Source organism: Plecotus auritus (genome assembly GCF_963455305.1).
Source record: "Plecotus auritus genome assembly, chromosome: 8".
Lineage (NCBI taxonomy): Eukaryota > Metazoa > Chordata > Mammalia > Chiroptera > Vespertilionidae > Plecotus > Plecotus auritus.
This window is the reverse complement of record NC_137782.1, coordinates 27,710,330-27,731,149: the sequence shown is the minus strand read 5'-3', so window position 1 is coordinate 27,731,149 and position 20,820 is coordinate 27,710,330. Positions and strand designations below refer to the sequence as shown.

The 20,820-nt window shown below is 45.6% G+C and overlaps 1 protein-coding gene across 1 annotated transcript in view; it reads right to left on the bottom strand.

Moving 5' to 3' along the window:
• Positions 1-20,820, bottom strand: part of EYA2 (EYA transcriptional coactivator and phosphatase 2) — a 219,510-nt gene that overhangs the window by 25,826 nt on the left and 172,864 nt on the right. The window contains exon 10 of the mRNA XM_080684634.1: positions 9,977-10,066. Coding sequence (XP_080540760.1) covers positions 9,977-10,066 — 90 coding nt within the window. The remainder of the gene's footprint in view (positions 1-9,976; positions 10,067-20,820) is intronic.

Genomic DNA, 20,820 nt, shown 5'->3' with positions numbered 1-20,820 from the left:
ACTGACTCCTCAGCTCACTCTCCATGCATGCTCTGCACTCATGCACCCCAGGAGCCAGGCAGACGAGGGCTGGGGCAGACACGCTCAGGTCCACGTGACTGAGACATGTGGTGCCCTTGGCGTTCAAATGCCCCTCCCTGGGCTCCAATCCCTGCCCTGCATTTTCTAGATGTGTCATCTCGGGCCACTTGCGTAATACCTTTGAATCTTCAGTTGTTGTTTTAAATAAACTCTTAATGTTAGAATAGTTTTAGATTTACAGAAACGTTGTGAATAGAGTATAGAGAGGTCCCATATCTCCAAGCCCAGTTACCCTCATTGTTAACATCTGATAGTCACTGTTAACACCTGATAGTCATAGTCACAACTAATAAATAAACATCACAATATTATTATTAACTAATGCCAGTTCTTTATCCGTTGTTTTTCCACTAATGTCCTTTTTTTCTCTTCTAGGATCCCAGCCAGGGAACCCCATTACATTTTGTCATCTTGTCTCTTTAAGTTCCTCTGAGATGTGATAGTTTCTCAGAATTTTTCCCTTGGTTTTGATGGCAATTTAAAGGCGTATTAGTCAGGAATTTTGTAGAATGTCTCTCAACTGGGATTTGTCTGATGTTTTTCTCATGGTAGGACTGGGGTTATGAGTTTCAGGAAGGAAGATCTCAGCGGTGAAATGCCATTCTCATCACATCGTATCAGGGTGCATGCTATAGGCACAGCTTATCGCTGTTGATGTTGACCTTCATCACCTGGCTCAGAAGTGTTCGTCAGGTTCTCCACTGTAAAGTTATTCTCCCCCACCGCCCCACATTATACTCTTTGGAAGGAAGTCACGATGCAAAGTGACTCCACAATCAAGGGTAGAGGATCTAAATAAATTATCTGGAGTTTTTCTATATGAAGATGTTTATTTTCCCACACCATGTTTATGGGGTGTCTTCCCTGCTCCATAGAATTAGCCATTTATTTAGGAGCCCTGGTTCTTTTTACTGGAAAATGGTATTAGAAACCAAGGTCTGGAGGTGGGTGTGCTTGTTGCTACAGGAGTGTCATGGCTTCTGAGCCCCCTCTAGCCACAGAGCAAGGTCTCCAGTTTTTCTTTTTAAAAAAATTATGAAACATGGGGCCCTGAGAATGTAGTCCGGTTGGTTAGAGCATCGTCCTGATATGCCAAGGTTGCAAGTTCTATCCCTAGTCAGGGCACCTACAAGAATCAACCAATGAATGCATAAATAGGTGGAACAACAAACTGATGTTTCTCTCTCTTCCCCCCCGCCCTCTAAAATAAATAAACATACATGTAAAATTATGAAACAGGGTGACTGTATCCACGTCAGGTGTGTTATGAGGCATGTGGCAGGCCTACTAAACGGTCCCAGTTAGGGTCCAGAGCATCTTTCACCAGAGGTCTGAAACGGAAGTGCAGACAGGCTCCAAGTGGAATCACGTTCAGAGTCACAGGGCACCAGCAGAGCGATCTGAGGGATTGCAGGGACTGTATATCTGTCATGTGCCCAAAGTCCTAAAGATTTAGGTTCAGGGCGACACTGGTCTCATAAAAGGCGTGGGGGAGGATTCAATTTTTCTCTTTGTTCTGTAGTTTGTGCAAGACGAGACTTAGCCTTTCCTTCAGTGTCTGGTGGACTCATGTTTAAAACTAGCTGGTGCCTTTTTTTTGGATTACATCCTCAACTACCATTTCAATTTCTCATGACCACTGGTTTCATTTATTTTTAAATTCCCTCTTGAGTTAATTTTGGTAATTTGTATCTTCCTGTAAAGTGTCCACTTCATCTAGGTTTTCAAACTCATTGGTATAATATTGTACATGGTATTCTCATAATTTTAAAATAAGGATCTCCCCTGAATCTGTAGCAATGTCCAGCCTTTCATTCTGAATGTTGTTTATCATCAATCTCTTCTTTTTCTTTTCTCTTTTATTTCCTGTTCATGCTTGCCAAAGGCTCCACGACCTTCACAGTCTTTTTCAATGACCACTTCTTGTTCGTTTTCCTGTTTTTCTAGTGAATGTAATTCAAGGCTGGATGTTGTTTATCTGGATCATCCTTTATCTGCATCCCACAGGTATGGATACTTAGTATGCTCATGGTTGCTCATTTCTGAACAGTAAGTTCAGTGACTAATATTTATCAAACAAACCCTTTTCTGATTAAGCTGGTGACAGCCAGGGTTCCCCAACCTGCCCTCCTGTGGTCCGATCCCATTACTTTTTGTCCTTGGCTGCCTGGAGACACAACTGCAGAAAGGAAATTGTTGACAAATTTGCTTGAGAAAAATGACTCTTGTCAGGGCCCAGATGGGCTCCCTGGCCACCCCTCCTTCGAGGCAAGTATATTTTTAAGTGCAATTGCTTAATGCTGCTGCTCAACTAGCAGAGAGGGGCCTGCTCCCTGGAGGGGAACCGGGCCATCTTTCTTGTGTTGTCTAAATGTTTAACTTATCTTAAGAGCATTAAAGAGGCCGAGGGCCGCACTGCATTAATGGCCAGTTGGGCAGGACGCCTTGGAGAGCAGCTCAGCGCTGACACGGTGAAATATTACCCTCCCTGATAGCTCCTGCGGAACGGTAAATCACGCCTGCCCAGACCCCAGCCACTCCGAGTCCCTCCACAGAGGTCCTTCCCAAAGCTCCGTGCATGTGGACACGCACCCCTCCAGCCTGCCGCCTGCCTGGCCACGCCTGCATTGGACCAGAGGTACCTGCTGCGGAACCCTTTAGGTGAATCTTGTTTCTTATGAAGGACTCTGCCGCAGTGCATCTGAAAACTACCTCCCAAGGAGAACAAATGCCTCAGCTCAGAAGTCAGCTTGGCCTGGGACCAAATCCGCACACTAGCTAGGCGACCTGGGAAAACGACCTCTTTGGGCCTCACCTTTAAAACAGAGATTTAAAAAATCTCCACTGCAGGGTTGTTATGAGGTTTCAGTGAGAAAATGCATGTGTGATGCCTGGCACGGGGTAAGAGCTCAATACATGTCAGTGCTGGGCAAGTTAACCTCGTGGAGCCTCAGTTTCCCCACCTCTAAAATGGGGCCATCTGGCAGTATTTACCTCCTGTGGCTGTTTATAAAGGTTAAATGAATGAGTGCAGGTGGGCTCTCAGTACCTGTCAGCTGTGGTCGCGTTTAGTATTCCCCTAAATAAAGAGGAATCCACATCCTCCTTTCCAGAAATGCCTTCAGACCTTTTGCATGTTGCTTTGCTCACCTTCAGGGTGGGGAGCGAGCGTGCTTCTTCCATTCAGTGTGGTTTTGGTGGTGGTTATTTGTGTGACCTTTGTTTTGCAAATACAATGCGCAGATATGCTGACTCACGGAGGAGTTTTCCATCTTTCACCCGCCCTCTGTGTCTACGCTGGGAATTTCTCCTCCCCTTGCTGCCAGCGCTTGCTTGTCCTCCTCCAGGCTTCCTGGCTACTCCATCCATCCCTGCTCTTCCTGTGAACCCACCCTCTCCAGTACTATGTAAGTCTAGATTTCCCGTTGGGAATCTTCTCTCTCAAACCAGATGGCAAGCATTTCCCTGGGAAAATCCACAGCATAGCAAGTAGGTAAGTGCAAGGACTATGGGGCCAGGCCACACGGGCCTGAATACTGCCACTGCCACCTGTGTGACTTTGGGCTGCTCACTTAACCTCTCTGTGCCCCAATTTCTTCACCTGTAAAATGGGTTTTATGGAGTGAATTTTTATAGTCCCCCCAGTATGGCTGTATTTGACGATGGGACCTCTAAGGAAGTAATTACGGTCAAATGAGGTCATAAGGGTGGGGGCCTTGATCTCATAGGATTAGTGTCCTTTTATTAAGAAACATTAGAGCACGCTCTCTCCCCCTCTATCTGCACAGGTACTGAGGAAAGACCAGGTGGAGACATAGTGAGAAGGTGACCTTCTACAAGCCAGGAAGAGAGTCCTCACCAGAAACCAAATTTGCAGGCACAAGAATCTGGGAGTTTTGCCCCCAGAACTGCAAGAAAATTAATTTGTGTTGTACATGCATCCAGTCTGTGGTTATTTTGTTATGATAGCCCGAGCAGATTTATACAATGGGGATAATAATAGTGAGGATTAAATGAGTTAATATATAAACTGCTTAAGACAGTGCCTGGCACAGCACATGGTAACTTCTCAGTAAATTTCAGCAATGACTACTGTTATCACCATCATAACTGAAAATACAGTCCATATCTTATAAATTAAAACTCTACAGAGTTACACTGTCTGGTAGAACTTTCTACAAGGATGTAAATGTTCTGTTCTGTCTGATACAATAGCCACCAGCCACATGTGGCTATTACATTAAAATTAGCAAAAAAGTTGCCTGGTGGCATTGTTTAGTGGTTGAGAGTAGACCTATGAACCAGGAGGTCTACACTCAACCATTCCATTCCTGGTCAGGGCGCATGCCCAGGTTGCAGGCTCAGTCCCCAGTGTGGGACATGCAAGAGGCAGCCAATGATTCTCCCTCATCATTGATGTTTCTATCTCTCTCTCCCTCTTTCTTCCTCTCTGAAATCAATAAAAATACTTTAAAAATTACAAAAAGAATCAATAAAAATGTATTAAAAAGCCCAGCCAGTATTGCTCAGTGGTTGAGCATCAACCCATGAACCAAGAGGTTGCTGGTTTGATTCATGGTCAGAGCACATGCCCAGGTTGCAGGCTCAATCCTCTGTAGGGGGCGTGCAGGAGGCAGATGATCAATGATGTTTCTCTCTCATAAATGTTTCTCTCTATCCCTCTTTCTTCCTCTCTCTCTAAAAATAAAAAAAAATCAATAAAATTAGTTAAAATGAAATACAATGAAAAAGTCAGTGCCTCAGTTGCACTAGTCATATTTCAAGTGCTCAGCTACCACATGTGACTAATGGAGACCGCACGGGACAGGGCAGAATGGAACATGTATGCCATTGTAGAGAACCCCATTGACAGCACTGCTCTACAGCACTGGCTTCCAAAGGTTTTTGACTGTGACCTTCAGTAAGAAATACACTTCCCATCACACAGAGACTTACATGGCTGAAACATACCTTATATTACTGAAATAAATTTTAAAGCAATATTCACCACTACTATTTGTGGTATATCCTATATTCTATTTTATTCCTTACTCTTTAATTATTTAAGATATTATGCTGGTCTTCACCCTTTATGTGGGTCATGGTTTGCTCTTCTGCAGTACTGATACTGAATTATACTGAGTGGCCAGATTATTATGATCTCTGAACACATAATAATCTGGCCACTCAGAGTATTGTATATATATATTTTAGAGGCCCAGTACATGAATTTGTGCATGGGTGGGGTCCGGCCAGCCTGGTCAGGGGGAGGAGACATGGACAGTTGGCTGGCTGGCCTGCCTGCTGATCGAACTCCTGGTCGAGGGGACAATTTGCATATTAGCCTTTTATTATATAGGATATACACTGAGTGGCCAGATTATTATGTGTTCAGAGATCATAATAATCTGGCCACTCAGAGTATTGTAAAATCAGGGGTTGGGCAAGCTAGTTATATTTTCTAACTTGCAGTAAAATAAAGATCTAACAATTTAAACTATTTGCCACTCTACCATGTACCCCTTGCATAGTACCAGTGGCACCTATAGTCCTTGTTGGGCATGTAAAGTATGCCAGGCTCTGGGCTGACTGCTTTCATCCATCTCCCACCATCATCACAACTGTGGAAGGTAGAGCCTTTTCTTCTAACCATTTAACAGATGAGGCAACTGAGGCTCAAGGAGAGAGAGCAACTTGCCCAAGACGCAGCCTGGAGATGGTGGAGCCAGGACTCAAAGGCAGACTGAAACAGGGGCGGGCAAACTTTTTGACTCGAGGGCCACAATGGGTTCTTAAACTGGACCGGAGGGCCGGAACAAAAGCATGGATGGAGTGTTTGTGTGAACTAATATAAATTCAAAGTAAAGGAGCGGAGGGGAGAGCAAGAGAACCGGATAGAACAGCCAGATCCGGCCCACGGGCCGTAGTTTGCCCGAGGCTGGGTTAGAAGGTGCTTTTCTTTTTTTAAAATATATTTTATTGATTTTTACAGAGAGGAAGGGAAAGAGATAGAGAGTTAGAAACATCGATGAGAGAGAAACATCGATCAGCTGCCTCCTGCACACCTCCTACTGGGGATGTGCCCGAAACCAAGGTACATGCCCTTGTCCGGAATTGAACCTGGGACCCTTCAGTCCGCAGGCCGACACTCTATCCATTGAGAAAAACGGTTAGGGCAGAAGGTGCTTTTCTTAAACTCAGAACACACATCCTGAATGGCCTGAGATACAGCTGAACGTGGCACCTACCTTGTCTTTGATATGCCTCACAGGCTCTCCTCCTGAGTGCTCTGGGAGTCTGGGAACCACTTATCTAACGCAGATACCTGTTTCCACCCTTGCCTCCTCCAGTCTGTTCTCCACCCAGCAGCCAGAGGGAGCCTCTAAACCGTAAATCAGATCATATGGCTGCCCTGCTCAAAACCCTCCAATAGCTTTTTGTCATCCTTAGAATATTATCCAAAGCCTAACAGCCTAACGACAGCACAAAGGCCCCATGGGATCTGCCTCTAACCCCCACTGATCACCACAATCCTTCCTGCTCCTTCTGCTCCAACTACCATGTTCGTGTAACCTACCCCAGGGCCTTTGCACTGCTATTCTCGTGGCCTGACACACTCTTCACCCAGATTCTCACCTCCTTCCCTTCTCTGCTCAGATGTCAAAGAAACCTTATGGGATAAGCCAAGAAAAATAACAGCTCCTGTAGCCATCACCTCCCTGACTCTGCTGGCCTCCCTTGGGAGCCCTCCACCTGACATTATATATTCAGTTGTTTATGGTCCGCTTCCCCAGCTGGAAGGTCAATGCCTTGAGGGTGCGGATCTTGCTGTGTTTGTTTGCCTCCAAATCCACAGCACTTAGGGGAGGGCTGGCAGAGGGTGAGTTCTCCCTAAATGGCTGCTGCACCCGGGAGCTGACCTCTTTGCAGCCAGACGGCAGGCTCAGAGTAGAAAGGGCCTGACTTTGTTCCCTAAACTGAGCATCCTGCAGGAGCCTGGCCTCCCCTGGGCTCCCACAGGCCCTGGGCCTCTCCGCAACCCCAGCGGCCTCCCTCGGAGCCACAGCACGCTGCCTTTAGATTTCCACAGGACCCCCTGCACCCGCAAGCAGTATGTTTTCACTTGTGTGTGTCTTAACGTCTCCATCGTGTAACATGGCTTCAATCCTGCCGAGAAGCCCTGGGGGCTTCTGGCACTGGGGGCATTTTTGAAAAAATTTAGAGAATAAAAACAAACTGGCTTCCCCGAGCAACTCCAGCTCCAGCTGGTAATTAAGGTCCTTCTCCAGGAGGTGCAACCTTGCCTTGGGGCCGGGGAGGAACAGAAGGAGGGCAAGATGCTGAAGCATGGCTCCGAACACACACCAATCCCGCAAAATACCTGCTCTGAGCCTCAGGTTCAAGCAAGACTGACAAAAGCCTGCTGTGTGTCTGGCGCTTTTACTGCCTGGGAGCGTCAGACTCGTGTATCTGCCTGTCCACTTGGTATCTCAAACCCCACGTGCCCTTGACAGAAGGATGGACTTCCCCACCGCACGCTCATGTCTTCCCTGGTTGGCCCATCTCAGAGAATGGCACCATTGGCCTGGTGGGACCAAGACCAGGGGTCCCTCTGACGCCTCTCTCTCCTCATCCCCACACCTACCCCGTCAGCAAGCCCTCTGGGCTTTACCTCCATCCCTGAGCCACATCTTCTTCCCACCTTGTTCCATCCCATTTTTCCTCTTTTGCTTGGACAACTGCAATATCTCCTTCTGGTCTCCCTGCCTCCACCTTTCCCCTCCTATTGCTAATTCTCCATGTATTAGCCGGAATGGTCTTTTAAGAACATAAACCAGGTCATGTGCACCCCCAGCCCCATGGCTGTCCACAGTACTTGCAAATAAACTGATGTCTGTGACCATGTCGGGCCCACGCCTAGGACTCCAGGCTCATCTATCCCACTGATCCTGCACTCCCTCCTTCACTGCTCTCACGTGGCCTCTCTGACCCCAGATTATTTCACACGTGTGCTTACCTCAGGGCCTCTGTACTTGTTGCTCCCACCTGCCTAGATCTCCACCCTGCTGGCTCAAGTGTCACCCCCTCTAGAGGCATTCCTGGCCCCCGTGAGAATGCTGGCCACCACCCTACCCCCTCTCACCCATTGCTCACTATCATATCTCATTGTTTTATTTTTTCCACATCCTTTTCACTACCACAAATTCTCTTGTTTATGGATCTGTTTGGCTGTTTACTGCCTGGGCCAGGGAAATTTTGGGTGAACCAGGCAGGCATGATCCCTGCTCTCAGGAAACTGACATCCTAAGGAGGAGACAGGGAAGAGTTAAATCTACTTTTCCACACAAGGCCAATAGCTTCCATTTTTTTTGATAAAGTGAGTTTGGTTTCTTTTGCTATTTGCAGTCAGCGAAGCCTTTATTATGCTAGACTCCATAAGCCCTTGCTGAGTTCATCTGACATGCTTATTTTGTTTTGCTCTGTTTTAGTTTCTCTCCCTCTTCTTCTATTCCTTCTCCCTCTCTCTTTTACCCCCTAGGACATGAGAGGTCATTTCAACAGAAGCCTGCACACTGCCTTTGGCTAGGGACACAGTCCTGGGCCCTGATGCTACTGGTATTCTCTTTCTTCATCAACAAGTTTCTACCTCAGTCCTCTCTTTGAAACACATGGTGGGCAGAGAGCAATGCCTTTTCATAGACAGGAGGGCTGAGGCCCAAGCAGCCTGCCGAGACTGGACAGAATGTAGACGGATGCTTTCAGTGAGGACCTGCCCCCTGGGACTAGCGGGCTGCAGGCTGGGAAGGAAAACCCGAGTCCCTTCCTGATGGTGAACAATAGCAAATGATCTGGCTGGTCAGGATGGGTTTGGAACTCAGAGCCTTTATATTTCTACTTTGCAGTTTAGTCTCCAGTGATTTCCCAGATTCTGGGGGAAAAATTCCTACTAGGATCAGTAAAATTGTTCTTTCGCAAACAGTTTTATTTTAGGTTGCCTTTACTTTTCAATCTGGTAAACCAACAATGAGAATATAATTTATAAAGCCAGAAGATCCCTACATTACTCCTCTTATCAGCCAAAACAATCCTTTTCACCTTAGAGAAAGCTGCTTGCTCTTTCTTTGGGGGAGGTAAGCAATGCATATTTCCCTCTTTGCTTTGGCTACCAGGAAGCTCGGGGATTAACTCTGGACTTAACGTCAATACTCAGCTTGAGCCGGATTTTTGGAGTACAATGCCTTACCCTAGCTTTCTATTCCTTTGCTGTAGTAGTTCCATTGAAAATACGTTTTCCATTTGAAATTATGTCCAAATCTTTTTGACACAGGCTGGATATAAGCAAATGAATTAAACTGATTTCTGAAGCTCCTCTCCCACTGTGTCCTATCTCCTTTGAAGGGTGCTTATGGCACAGAAGCAGATACTTTAAATAAGCATAGTCCCTCTGCTCGCTCTCTCTCTTTGTAAAACATGTTTTCAGGGGGATGTAAATTGTTTTTAAAACCTTCCATCCTGGCCCACTGCTAATTATTACTGACCCAGGAGGATCTGTACTAATTTGCCTTAATCAAGTTATTAAACAGCGAATTTCAGGAGGAAGAAACTCTGCAGCCTTTATTGGATTAGTAAAGCTGCCAGGGGACGTCGCCGCGAGAGCAGAAAGGCCCATTAACTGCTCTGGGACGCTGGGGAGATAATCCGGTCAAGTGTGTTTTCAATAAACTGTCGCTGGCCATAGTTTTGTGCCTTTTGGGGGGTTGCTAGCACAAGTTTCTAGCCTCCAAAGGAAAAAGAGGGGGTGAGGGTGGGGGAAGAAAAGGCAGCATCTCTTCCCCCAAACCAGATGTAGGGGGTTACAAACGGTGAATATGGAATGAAACAAGCAATTCCAAACCTCCAGGTCATTGAAGAACAGGTGCGTGTCTGCAAGGTTGAAGATCATTTCTTCCATCATCAGGCCGATGCGCACGGACGTCGTGGTGTCCTGCCAGAAGGAAGAGGGAGGGCCATGAGTGAGTGAGCCTTGTCATTACAGCCTCCCTCTCCCTCCTGTCCCACCTCCAAAAGGCCTTTCCTCAACCGCAGGGCCCGCGCCTGGCCTAAGTCGTGTCTCCGCGTGGTGTCAGGGTGCTAACGTTATACAGCTTCTGAGCTTTCCCTTCTAGCTTTTCATCACTGTATTTACCATCATAGTATCCAATCTCCCTCAAATGCCCCTGGAATTGCAGCTGTGTTCAGTGTTGTGAGGACCAGAGTGGCTCTAATACAGAGGGCCCCTAGGAAATGTGTCTTCAGGGAGGCCGAGAGATTTCGGGAAGGCAGTATAAACCATGTATAAATCACTGGCGAGCTGGGATGCTGGCTCTCTCTTTACAACAATCTCTCTGTGGAGGCTGCCTTATTCCTCCTGGTATTTTAAATGCCACTGGTACCTAACAATGGAGATTCATTTAAAAAACAAATATACAAACAAAACCCATTATGGTGCATCCATACCAGGGAAAACGAGACAGCCACTAAAAAAATGAAGTCATGCTAGCGCTGCTGACATGAAACTGTCATGAAAAAATATACCATTAAGGGACAAAAGGTAGTGATGTCACAGTATCTGTGGGGAGCACAGTGGACAACACAACAGCCCATTCTCACGCTCTGTCTCTTTTCTGTACACATGGCGTGTAGACTGCATTCCTCTTCACCCATATTTGGGATCCCTTCCTGAAGAGTCTCCCTGTAGGAGGTGATGTCTACCAGGGGTTGGCAAACTGAATCTCACCTGTTGCCTGCTTTTGCATGGCTCATGAGCTAAGAATGATTTCTGCATTGAAACATTTTTTTTTTTTTTTTTAGGGAGAGGAAGAGAGAGAGAAACATTGATGCAAGAGTGCGACATTGATTGGCCACCTCCTGCACATCTTTCCCTGGGGATGGAGCCTGACTGGGAATCGAATCAGGCAAACTTTTGGTGCCTGGGATGATGCCCAACTAACTGAGCCACACCAGCCAGGCTGATTTCTGCAGTTTTCGACAGTGTTTGTCTATGACTACTTTTGTGCTTTGAAGGCAGTGGAGAGTCATTGCAACAGTAGTTGGTCTATGTTCTGTAGAGCCTAACATATTTACCATCTGGCTATTCCCAGTCTGCTGGCCCCGATGTAGACCATCCCTATAGAACTCAGGTGTGATCATGTGACTTGCTTTGGCCAATGATATCTGAGCAGAAGTAATGTTTCACTTCTGGTCAGAAGCTTTAAGAGTCAGTGCATGGTTTGCTGTGCTTTACATAAAAGCTACCCTGACAGTCTGGGTTCTAGAATAAAGATGATATGTGTTAGGGCTGCAACAAATCACAATGGACATGTACCATCAATGAGAGGTCGATGAGATTTGGGGGATGTTTGTTACTATAGCATAAACTCACGGATCCAAACTGACACATGTGGAAAATGTGCAGCATAAGGTGTCTCAAACCTGGCTGTACACTGCAATGATGTGAGGAGCATTTAAAAATCCTGAGGCTCGGCACCCCACACTGTAAAATCAGAATTGCTGAGGGTGAGGTCTGGGCATTGGGAATGTGTAAAGCTCCCCCACGTGATTTTAATGTACAGCCAAGGTTAAGAACCACTGATCTAAGAGGATATACACACTTAGGCATATTCCTGGTTAATATCCATTATATGTTTTCTCTGTGCCACTTTATACATATTAACACTTAATTCAGACAAAGCTCTTTGAGGGGAGCACTACTGTTTTCCCATTTTACAGATGAGAAAACTGAGGCTCACAAAGGTTAGGTAACTGCCTCGAGGTCACATGGCTAGGAAGTGCTAGGATCTGAACCCAGGAAATCTGGCTCTAGAGCAGCACTGCTTTTGAGGAGGTCTTGGACGGGCCGGCGATGGGGTGCAAAGGGGACCTGTACTGTCACTCTGTATACAAAGGCTGTATTACTTCTGTTATAAAAATAAAAACGACATCAACCCTTCTTGACCCTTAAAAAAAAAGGGAAAGAGTGTAGCTGGTGATCTCAGCTTCACACACAGCACTGTGAAGAATGAAGCCCAGGAACGCAGCCATTAGGGGAAACACCTCATCAGAGCCCCAACCGCCAAAGCTTAGCACTCTGAGTCCTGGCTGGATGTCGCGGGGTAGAGTACTCAGTGAAAAATGAAGAGAAAATGAGGAAAACAAACTTTTCAGGGCCAAGGAGGGAATCATTGTGTGACCTGGGAAAAGGTTTTTGGGGTGTTTTCACACATTACTCATACCCAAACCATTTCACCTCTGCAAACTTGCACATTCCTTGTAGGCCAGGCTGTCTGAACACCTAACCACCGATGGCCGGCCCTCGATGCACTGACAGGAAGCAAGAAGATGCTGCCATCCACACTCATCCGCTGAAAGGATCGACTTAGAAAAATGTCAACTCCCAGGCCAGCACATAAAACAGGAAAAGTAATTATTGTGTACAAAATGGCTTATCTGTGAAACATATTTGTGTAGTTATAAAAGGCAAATACTCTATGTTGATAAAGTGATTATTTATTGATATTGGGAGGAGGTGAAGAGAAAGTGTGCATGTGTGTGATGGGGGCAAGGATGAGAAAAAAAGAGCTGAATTGTCTTCTAGTTTGGGAAGCCAGAGATCATGCCTTAAATAGACAAAAAGAAAAACCAAGAAGTAGTAACATAAGTAGGTTACTTGGAAATTTGGAGGTAAATACCAAAAGAACTAGCAAGAGTTCAAAGTTGTCACCTCTAGGCAGGAGAAAGAAGGGGGGGTGGTGGCACGGGGGGCTGCCGTTTTTCATTAAACTTCCCTTTGGAGGACCATCTGAGTTTTAAACTATATGCATATATTTCTTGGATTAAAAATCTAAATTAAAAATAAAAGAAAACATTCTCAGTAATTCCACTTCTCATTATCTATCCTAGAAAAAAGCCCATACATGTGAGCAAGGAACATATAAAAAGATGTTCAATACAGAATTGTTGATAAATAGCCAAAGAATTGTTTGTCCAGCCAAAGGAGATTAGAGAAATGAAATATCTCTCTATATACAAGACTAAATGACTGAATGACTGAATGACCATTTGACCGGTCACTATGATGGGCACTGACCACCAGAGGGCAGACGCTCAATGCAGACATCCCCCGAGAGGTCCCAGGTTGCGAGAGGGTGCAGGCCAGGCTGAGGGATCCCACTGGTGCATGAATTCATGTACTGGGCCTCTAGTAGTAGTATATTCAACAATATAAAACCAAATTCAATTGAAAGAAATGAACCTGACTTCCACGTATTGACATGGATACACACAAAAAATATTGTGTAAAAAAGCAGTAGTCTTCTAAAAGTTATACACTGCATATTATTACCATATATTAGAAACACATAAAATGTTCTTACATATTTTCCATGGGCACTTACATATTTATAAATATCAGAAAGGATATACCTAGAGTCAGAACAGTAATTACTCCTGGCAGACAGAGAGGCAGGAACAGGAATTAGAGGTGATGATCAAAGTAAACCAGCATTATCTAGAATATTCTGAATTTTTTTAAAAGAGAAGGGATTCAAATAGTTATGTGTAATTAAAAATTAAAATAGCCCTGGCTGGTGTGGCTCAGTTGGTTGGGTGTCATCCCATGCATCGAAAGGTTGCCGGTTCGATTCCTGGTCAGGGCACATGCCTGGATTTTGGGCTCAGTCCCCAGTAGGGGGTGTGCAACCCATCAATTCTTCACTCTGGCATTGATGTTTCTCTCTCTCCCGCTCCCTTCCTTTCTCTCTGAAAAATCCTATATAATAAAGAGGTAATATGCAAATGGTCATTACACCTTGATGCGTAATGACCAGCCGTGACGTGTAACGGTAACGACCAACAGCAGGAGGGCGGGGCAGCGAGCTGCAAGCAGCTGAGAGCTAGAGGAGGGGGCGGGGCAGCAAGTTATCAGCGGCAGAGAGCTATGAGTGGTGGTGAGCTGGGCCGCCAGCTGAGGTAAGCGGCAGCGAGCTACTCAAATAAATAAATACAAAAATTCAAAGGTGCCCAAATGTTTCTGAGGAGAACCCCTAGGATACCAAGCTATTCCTTGAGCATTCTCGTTATTTCTGGTTTTCTTAAAATCTGCGTGCATGTTGCTTATTAGATTGTTTTGAACTGTGGAGGTGGGACCCCTTTTCAAGTTGTACAGAGGCAGAAAAGTCTGGGATAGCCCAAGAAAAGCACAACTGTCCCAGTAGTTAAGTAATGCAGAGTGTTACCCTGGGCAGACCACTTTATCCCAGCAGAAGGTGGTTTTCCAGGCTTGCAAAGACTGAGAAAATAAGAAAAACAAACAACAACAAAAAACTGGTGGCGACTCGGCATTAATGAATGTGAAACACATCTGGAATAAGGGTAAGACAACAGCCATCAGTTTCATCGTGAGCGGCCTGCTGAATACATCCCTAATATAACCCAGAAACACACCACCCTGGTGTGGGCTTCAGTCACCCTGTGCAGCTCAGAGGGTGAGGACCCTGTGTCTGACCTAGCATGTCACCCAATGAAATAAAGCTTCCACACCATTCCTCAGCTAATAAAAGGCCACTGACCCATTCAAGTCCACTCTGATCCCTCTATCATCTACTGTTGTTATGAGGATGACATGAGATGGCACGTGTGTAAACACCAGCGTGACACGCAGCAGGCTCTGCAAGCGCCCCTTATTGTCAAAATCCTGCAACCCACTTTCTCGCACCCTTAAGCGGAGAACACGTAATCATATGGTACCATCTCACATGAATACCATTTTCTTCATCATTATATACTATTTGGAGTAAAGATGGAAAATCAGTGTTTAATTTCCTAAACAAGCAACAGCAGAAAGAGATTTGCTTTTAAGAAATGATCAGTTTAAACCAGAACAGAGAACTGAGAAAAGGGAATTTTTCCAACACAGGCTTCAATTTGTACCTTGTCCATCCAAGGACTGTGCTGGGGGCTGGAGGGGTTGGGTGGATGGAATGTCATCTTTGAGAGTTTGGGGGTGGTTCTCTCCCAATGAAGGAACCAATCTGATTAGGGCACTGCAGTTTTTTTTTCAGTGTGCCCTAATGTTCTACAGATTCTCAGGGTTTGGTTTTGATGATGGCGAGGTGGGCTATGCACCCATTCATTTAGGAGGCTCAGAGCACTGGACACCCCCTCCCCGGGCCCCAGGCAGAGGACCTGGATGCCGTTCAGTAACCTAATTATTACGCATTCTTGGCAAAGTTCTCTTAATTAGAAGAGTTGGTGGGGACTTTCACCATATGGACTGCTCTCAGATCTGCCTTGAGGATCAGTAAATTATTTTGTGATGTATGGTTGCAATTCCTGGATGGAGGGGAGAGGGTAGGAGTGTAAAAAAAGACTTTCTTTTTTAAAATATATTTTTATTGATTTCATAGAGGAAGGGAGAGGGAGAGAGAACCATCAATGATGAGAAAGAATCATTCATAGGCTGCCTCCAGCACGCCCCCTACTAGGGATTGAGCCAGTAACCAGGGCATGTGCCCTGACTGGGAATAAAAAACCATGACCTCCTGGTTCATAGGTCGATGCTCAACCACTGAGCCACTCCGGCTGGGCAAGATAGTCTTTCTAAAATCAAAATTAATCTGATGTCACAATCAAATGAGGAAAATAGCATGTGGATTCTTGGGGGTTTCGAAACCCAAACGCAAAAGTTCATCAGGGTTAAGATGAAAGCAGTTGTTTCTATCAAGGGTCTCCACCATCCCCAATTTCCAAAGCTCCCCAATTTAAACTGCACCCCTACAGGTCTACTTCCCAATCCCCATAGATCAGGAGGCAACCATTTTCATTAAAAACAAGTTGTTTTTAATAACCCACAACTCTATTTATCCATTAAAGAATTTCCTTTTCTGAGTTTTCTAAGTTTTATAATAGATGGTTCTAAAGGGTGTTTAAGTCAAAGAAATGAGATCCACATACTGTTCAGCATCACAACCCTTTGAAGGCACACCCCGAATTCATTTTGAAATTGGCTTTTATGACTATGGTTTTTTTGGATTCTTTCACAGCTGACTGAATAATAGTAACAACAACAACAATAATAACAATGATAACAATAGCCAATATTTATTGAGTGCTTTGGCATATATGTTAAAAAGGTGGGCTCTGACCCTGGCTGGTGTTCAGTGGTTAGAGCGTCGTCCTGTAGACTGTAGGGTTGTGAGTTTGATTCCCAGTCAAGGGCACGTACCTTGGTTGCAGGCTCCATTCTCAGCCCTGGTTGGGGTGTGTGGGAGGCAACCAATCAATGCACCTCTCTCACATAGATATTTCTCTCTCTAACTCTCCTTTCTCCCCTCCACTCTCTCTAAAAAAATTCAATAGAAAAAATATAACCTCAGGTAAGGATTAACAAAAAAAGAAAAAAAAAGAAAGAAAGGTGGCTCTGGGCCAGACCGCTTATAATCCAGGCCAGTTCCATTTCTTACCAGCTAGATGACCTTGTACAAACTGTGTGCCTCAGTTTCTCCTCTGTGAAATGAGGTTACTTACCTCATAGGATTATTATGAAGATTAAACGAGTCTTTCAAAGTGCAGGTAATAATCCTTTTAGTGAAAGTCTACTTTAACAACCAGTATTAAACAGGAAAAAAGGATGGAAGAAGTACAAGAGAATCCAGGGGTAGGTAAACTATGGCCCACGGCCTGTATTTATTAAACTAGAGTTTTATTAGGACACAGCCATGCCCATTTGTTCACGTGTGTTTATAGCCGCTTTTGAGTTACAATGGCAGAGTTAGTAGTCACTACAGAGCCTAGCTTAAAGCCTGAAATATTTACTAGCCCTTTATGAAAAACTAGAGGCCTGGTGCACGAATCCGTGGGGTCCCTTGGTGTGGCCTGCAGACATTCCCCAAGGGGTCCTGGATTGCAAGAGAGTGCAGGACAGGCTGAGGAACCCCTCCGGTGCACGATCAGGGCTGGGGAGGGACCGTGGGAGGGCTCCAGGGCATGTCTGGCCCATCTCTCCCAGTCCTGATCGGCTGGACCCCAGCAGCAAGCTAACCTACTGGTTGGAGCGTTTGCCCCCCTGGTCAGTGCACATCATAGTGACTGGTTGAACCGTCGAATGAATGGTCAGACACTTAGCATATTAGGCTTTTATTAGATAGGATAGTTTGCTAACCCCTAGAATAGATGACAAAATGTCAGAGTATGTCATATACAGTAATGGTGAACTTCTATTTCAGTTGGAGTATGTGTGTGTGTGTTTTATATTGCGATGACTATTACTACTGTTACTATGTGACTTGTTCACGGTCACCTCTAAGAGGCAGTGTGGGGACAGGAGCTCAGATTCCATAATCCTCTGGCTATGCCATGATGCCTGTTCCGGCTTCCCTGCTTCGAGAGCGTGTTGGCCTCCCATGGCCCAGCTGCATGACAAGAAAGAAGAAGTCCCCTCAGGCCGTTATAGTATCTGGTGGTCTCCATTTGAACTGAGCCATTTAAATGATTTCACTTGGGGTCCTGTCTGTGCAGGAAAGGTTTAACTCAGCAGGCCTGGGGTGATCAAACCCTGCACATTCCTAGGAAAGATCTGTCTTCAAGACTGGCCTTTGGCTGGCTCCTGGTAGATGAGCTCTGAGCCCTGAGGCCACGCAGTCCCAGTTGCCCTGATAGTTTATGCTAACAATGTGATTTATGGGGAACACCTGCTTTTGTTCTGGGGGGCTGGCATCTGAGTAACGGAGGTCAATCCCAAAGGCACACATGCCTATGTCACTGACCCCAGTAAGACCCTGGACATCAAAGCTCAGGTGAAGTCCCCAGGCTGGCAACACTTCCTGCGTGTTGTCACATGTCAGTGCTGGGAGAATGACTGGAGTGTGGGCGCTCCACTGGGAGAGGACACTGGAAGGTTGTGCCTTTCTCTCGGACTTCACTCCATGCCCCCTTTCCCTTCGTTGACCTTAAGATGTTTTCATTGTCATAAACTGTAACCGTGAGTATGATAACTTATAGGTCCTTCTCGCTACTCATCCAGCTGGAGGGTGTCTTGGGAACGCCCACTGCAGTGTCTTTATCAGACACCTTGAAAAAGAGGCAGCATGATATTGTGGAGATACGTAATCTCTCTGGGAACGAATCTTCATGTCTGTAAATTAGCGGTTAATCATTCTAGTAAAGAACATACCCAGACTTCAAAGGCCTGGCCGGGATCATAGTGACTGGTTCAGGATGGTCATGTGGTCAATGGTAGCCAATGAAAATTGGCTCTAGGACTTTAGCTATAACTATTGGGAAAGAGGAACCTTCTTAATTCTAGAGAGGCTGAGTTGATAGACTCCACACTTGAGGATGCTGGTAGCCATCTTATCATGAACACAGGTGGAGCCTTCTTGGCAGTACACACATATTCACATGAAAGTATTTGGGGATCAGATCCCATTGCTCCTGAGGTCTAATGTATTTTTCCATGTATAAGATGCCCCCCACTTTTCCAACCCAAAATTCAGAAATCAATATTGTAAACATTTTGCTGGTTTTTCTTTTAAGGCCTTTTTCTTTTTTGGCATCTTAAGGAGTTATTCTTCCTGTTTTCTCCACTGTCTGATCAAACACTCAGTGGGAGGAGGTCCAAATAGTCTCTCTGCAGCTCTATTTCCATGCTGTTTTGCATAGCTGATTACATTCAGTTTGAATTTTGCAGAGTAAGACAATCGCTTACTGTTATTTATCTTTTTATTTTTTAACATGGCTCAGAACGCTCCGGTCCCTGTTGCATCTGTGCACTCTCCACCTCCACCTCCACCTCCAATTACAGCATCAGCTGATGTCAGTAACAATAAGGCTCATGATTGGAGGAAGCTTGTTTGACAAGGTATGGGCAGCTATGTACCCTCGTGGCTCCCTCCTTGGGTGACTTCCGTGTATAAGACACCCCTCGATTTTCAGTCTAACGATTTCAGAAAAAATAATAGCGTCTTATACACGAAAAATATGGTACTTCTGAACATTTCAAGTTACATGAGCAAATACATTTTCCTTTTGGGCTTAAATGATGGCACCTCTAATCCCCCCACCCAAGGTGATATAAGCCAGATGCAAAGAAGGGTCTGAGGTATTGTCTTAGAGCACATCTGTATGCTCTTCCTAGTGTACAGCCAGCGTGGCTCAGTGATTGAGTGTTGACCTGTGAACCAGGAAGTCAGGGTTCAATTCCCGGTCAGGGCACATGCCAGGTTGCGGGCTTGATCCCCAGTTGGGGCATGCAGGAGGCAGCCAATCAATAATTTTCTCTCATCATTGATGTTTCTATCTCTATCTCCCTCTCTAAAATCAATAAAAATATGTAAAAAACCCCAGAACCCACTAGCTTCCCATGGCCTCTGAGTAAAGCCAGCATCCTTCAGTGGCCACCATTTACTTCTCTGCTCCAGCTCATTTCTCTGCTCCTTGAACATGCCAAACTTACTCCTGCCTCAGTGTCTTTGCACTTGCTGTTGCCACTACCCAGAATTCCCTTTCCCTAGGCACTTCCAAGGCTGGTTCCTTTATGACATTCAGTTCCCACAAAGGACTTCTCTCATCATTTCATCTAGAGCAGGCGTCCTCAAACTATGGCCCGTGGGCCACATGTGGCCCGCCGAGGACATTTATCCGGCCCGCCGGGTGCCACTGCCTGTCCTGCTTAGCAGCCGACTTGTCCCGGGCCCGCAGTGCGCATAGGAATTTGTTCATAGTTTTTTTTTAAACTATAGTCCGGCCTTCCAATGGTCTGAGGGACAGTGAACTGGCCCCCTGTTTAAAAAGTTTGAGGACCCCTGATCTAGAGTAATCCCAATGCTCACCCTCCACTCACTCTACATCTCATTATCCTGTTAAAGTTTTAACAGCATTTATCATTATCTGAAACTAGAGGCCCGGTACACGAGATTCGTGCACCTGGCGGGGGGGGGGGGGGGGCAGCTCCCTCAGCCCCGCCTGCACCCACTCGCAGTCAGGGAGCCCTCGGGAGGTGTGCAACTGATGGCTTAGGCCTGCTCCCCATGGGCCTAAGCAGGCAGTCGGACATCCTTAGTGCTGCCGCAGAGAGGGGAGAGGCTCCTGCTACCGCCGCTGTGCCCACCAGCTGTGAGCTGGCTTCTGGCTGGGCGGTGCTCCCCCTGTGGGAGCGCACTGACCACCAGGGGGCAGCTCCTGCATTGAGCATCTGCCCCCTGGTGGTCAGTGCACATCAGAGCAACCGGTCGTTCTGCCGTTTGGTCGATTTGCATATTAGCCTTTCATTATATAGGATAACCTTATTTTAAAACTTTTGATTTTTGATGCTTCTACCTCAACCAGAAGGCTCTATGAGAACTACTGCTATGTCCCTTGTACCTGATACATAGTCCAATACACAGCAGGTGCTCAGTTAAGTATTTTTTAAATGAGTATATGAATGTGTGTGAGCTTTATATACATTATTACATTTTCTCCTCAAAATATCTTTTCCTATTTCACAGATAAATCAAGACTCAAAGCAACCATGTGACTTGTCCAAGGTCACTCTGCTAATAAGTGTCAGAGTTGGGATCCAAACCCAGGAGTATATGCTGAAGAACCCCCCCAAGTCTTAACCTTTTTACTCACTGAATATGTCTTTGTTGGAACTAATAACATCAAATAAAATATTTTATTAGGGAAAAGAAGCTTAAGGCAGATTATCATCAGATTTTTTAA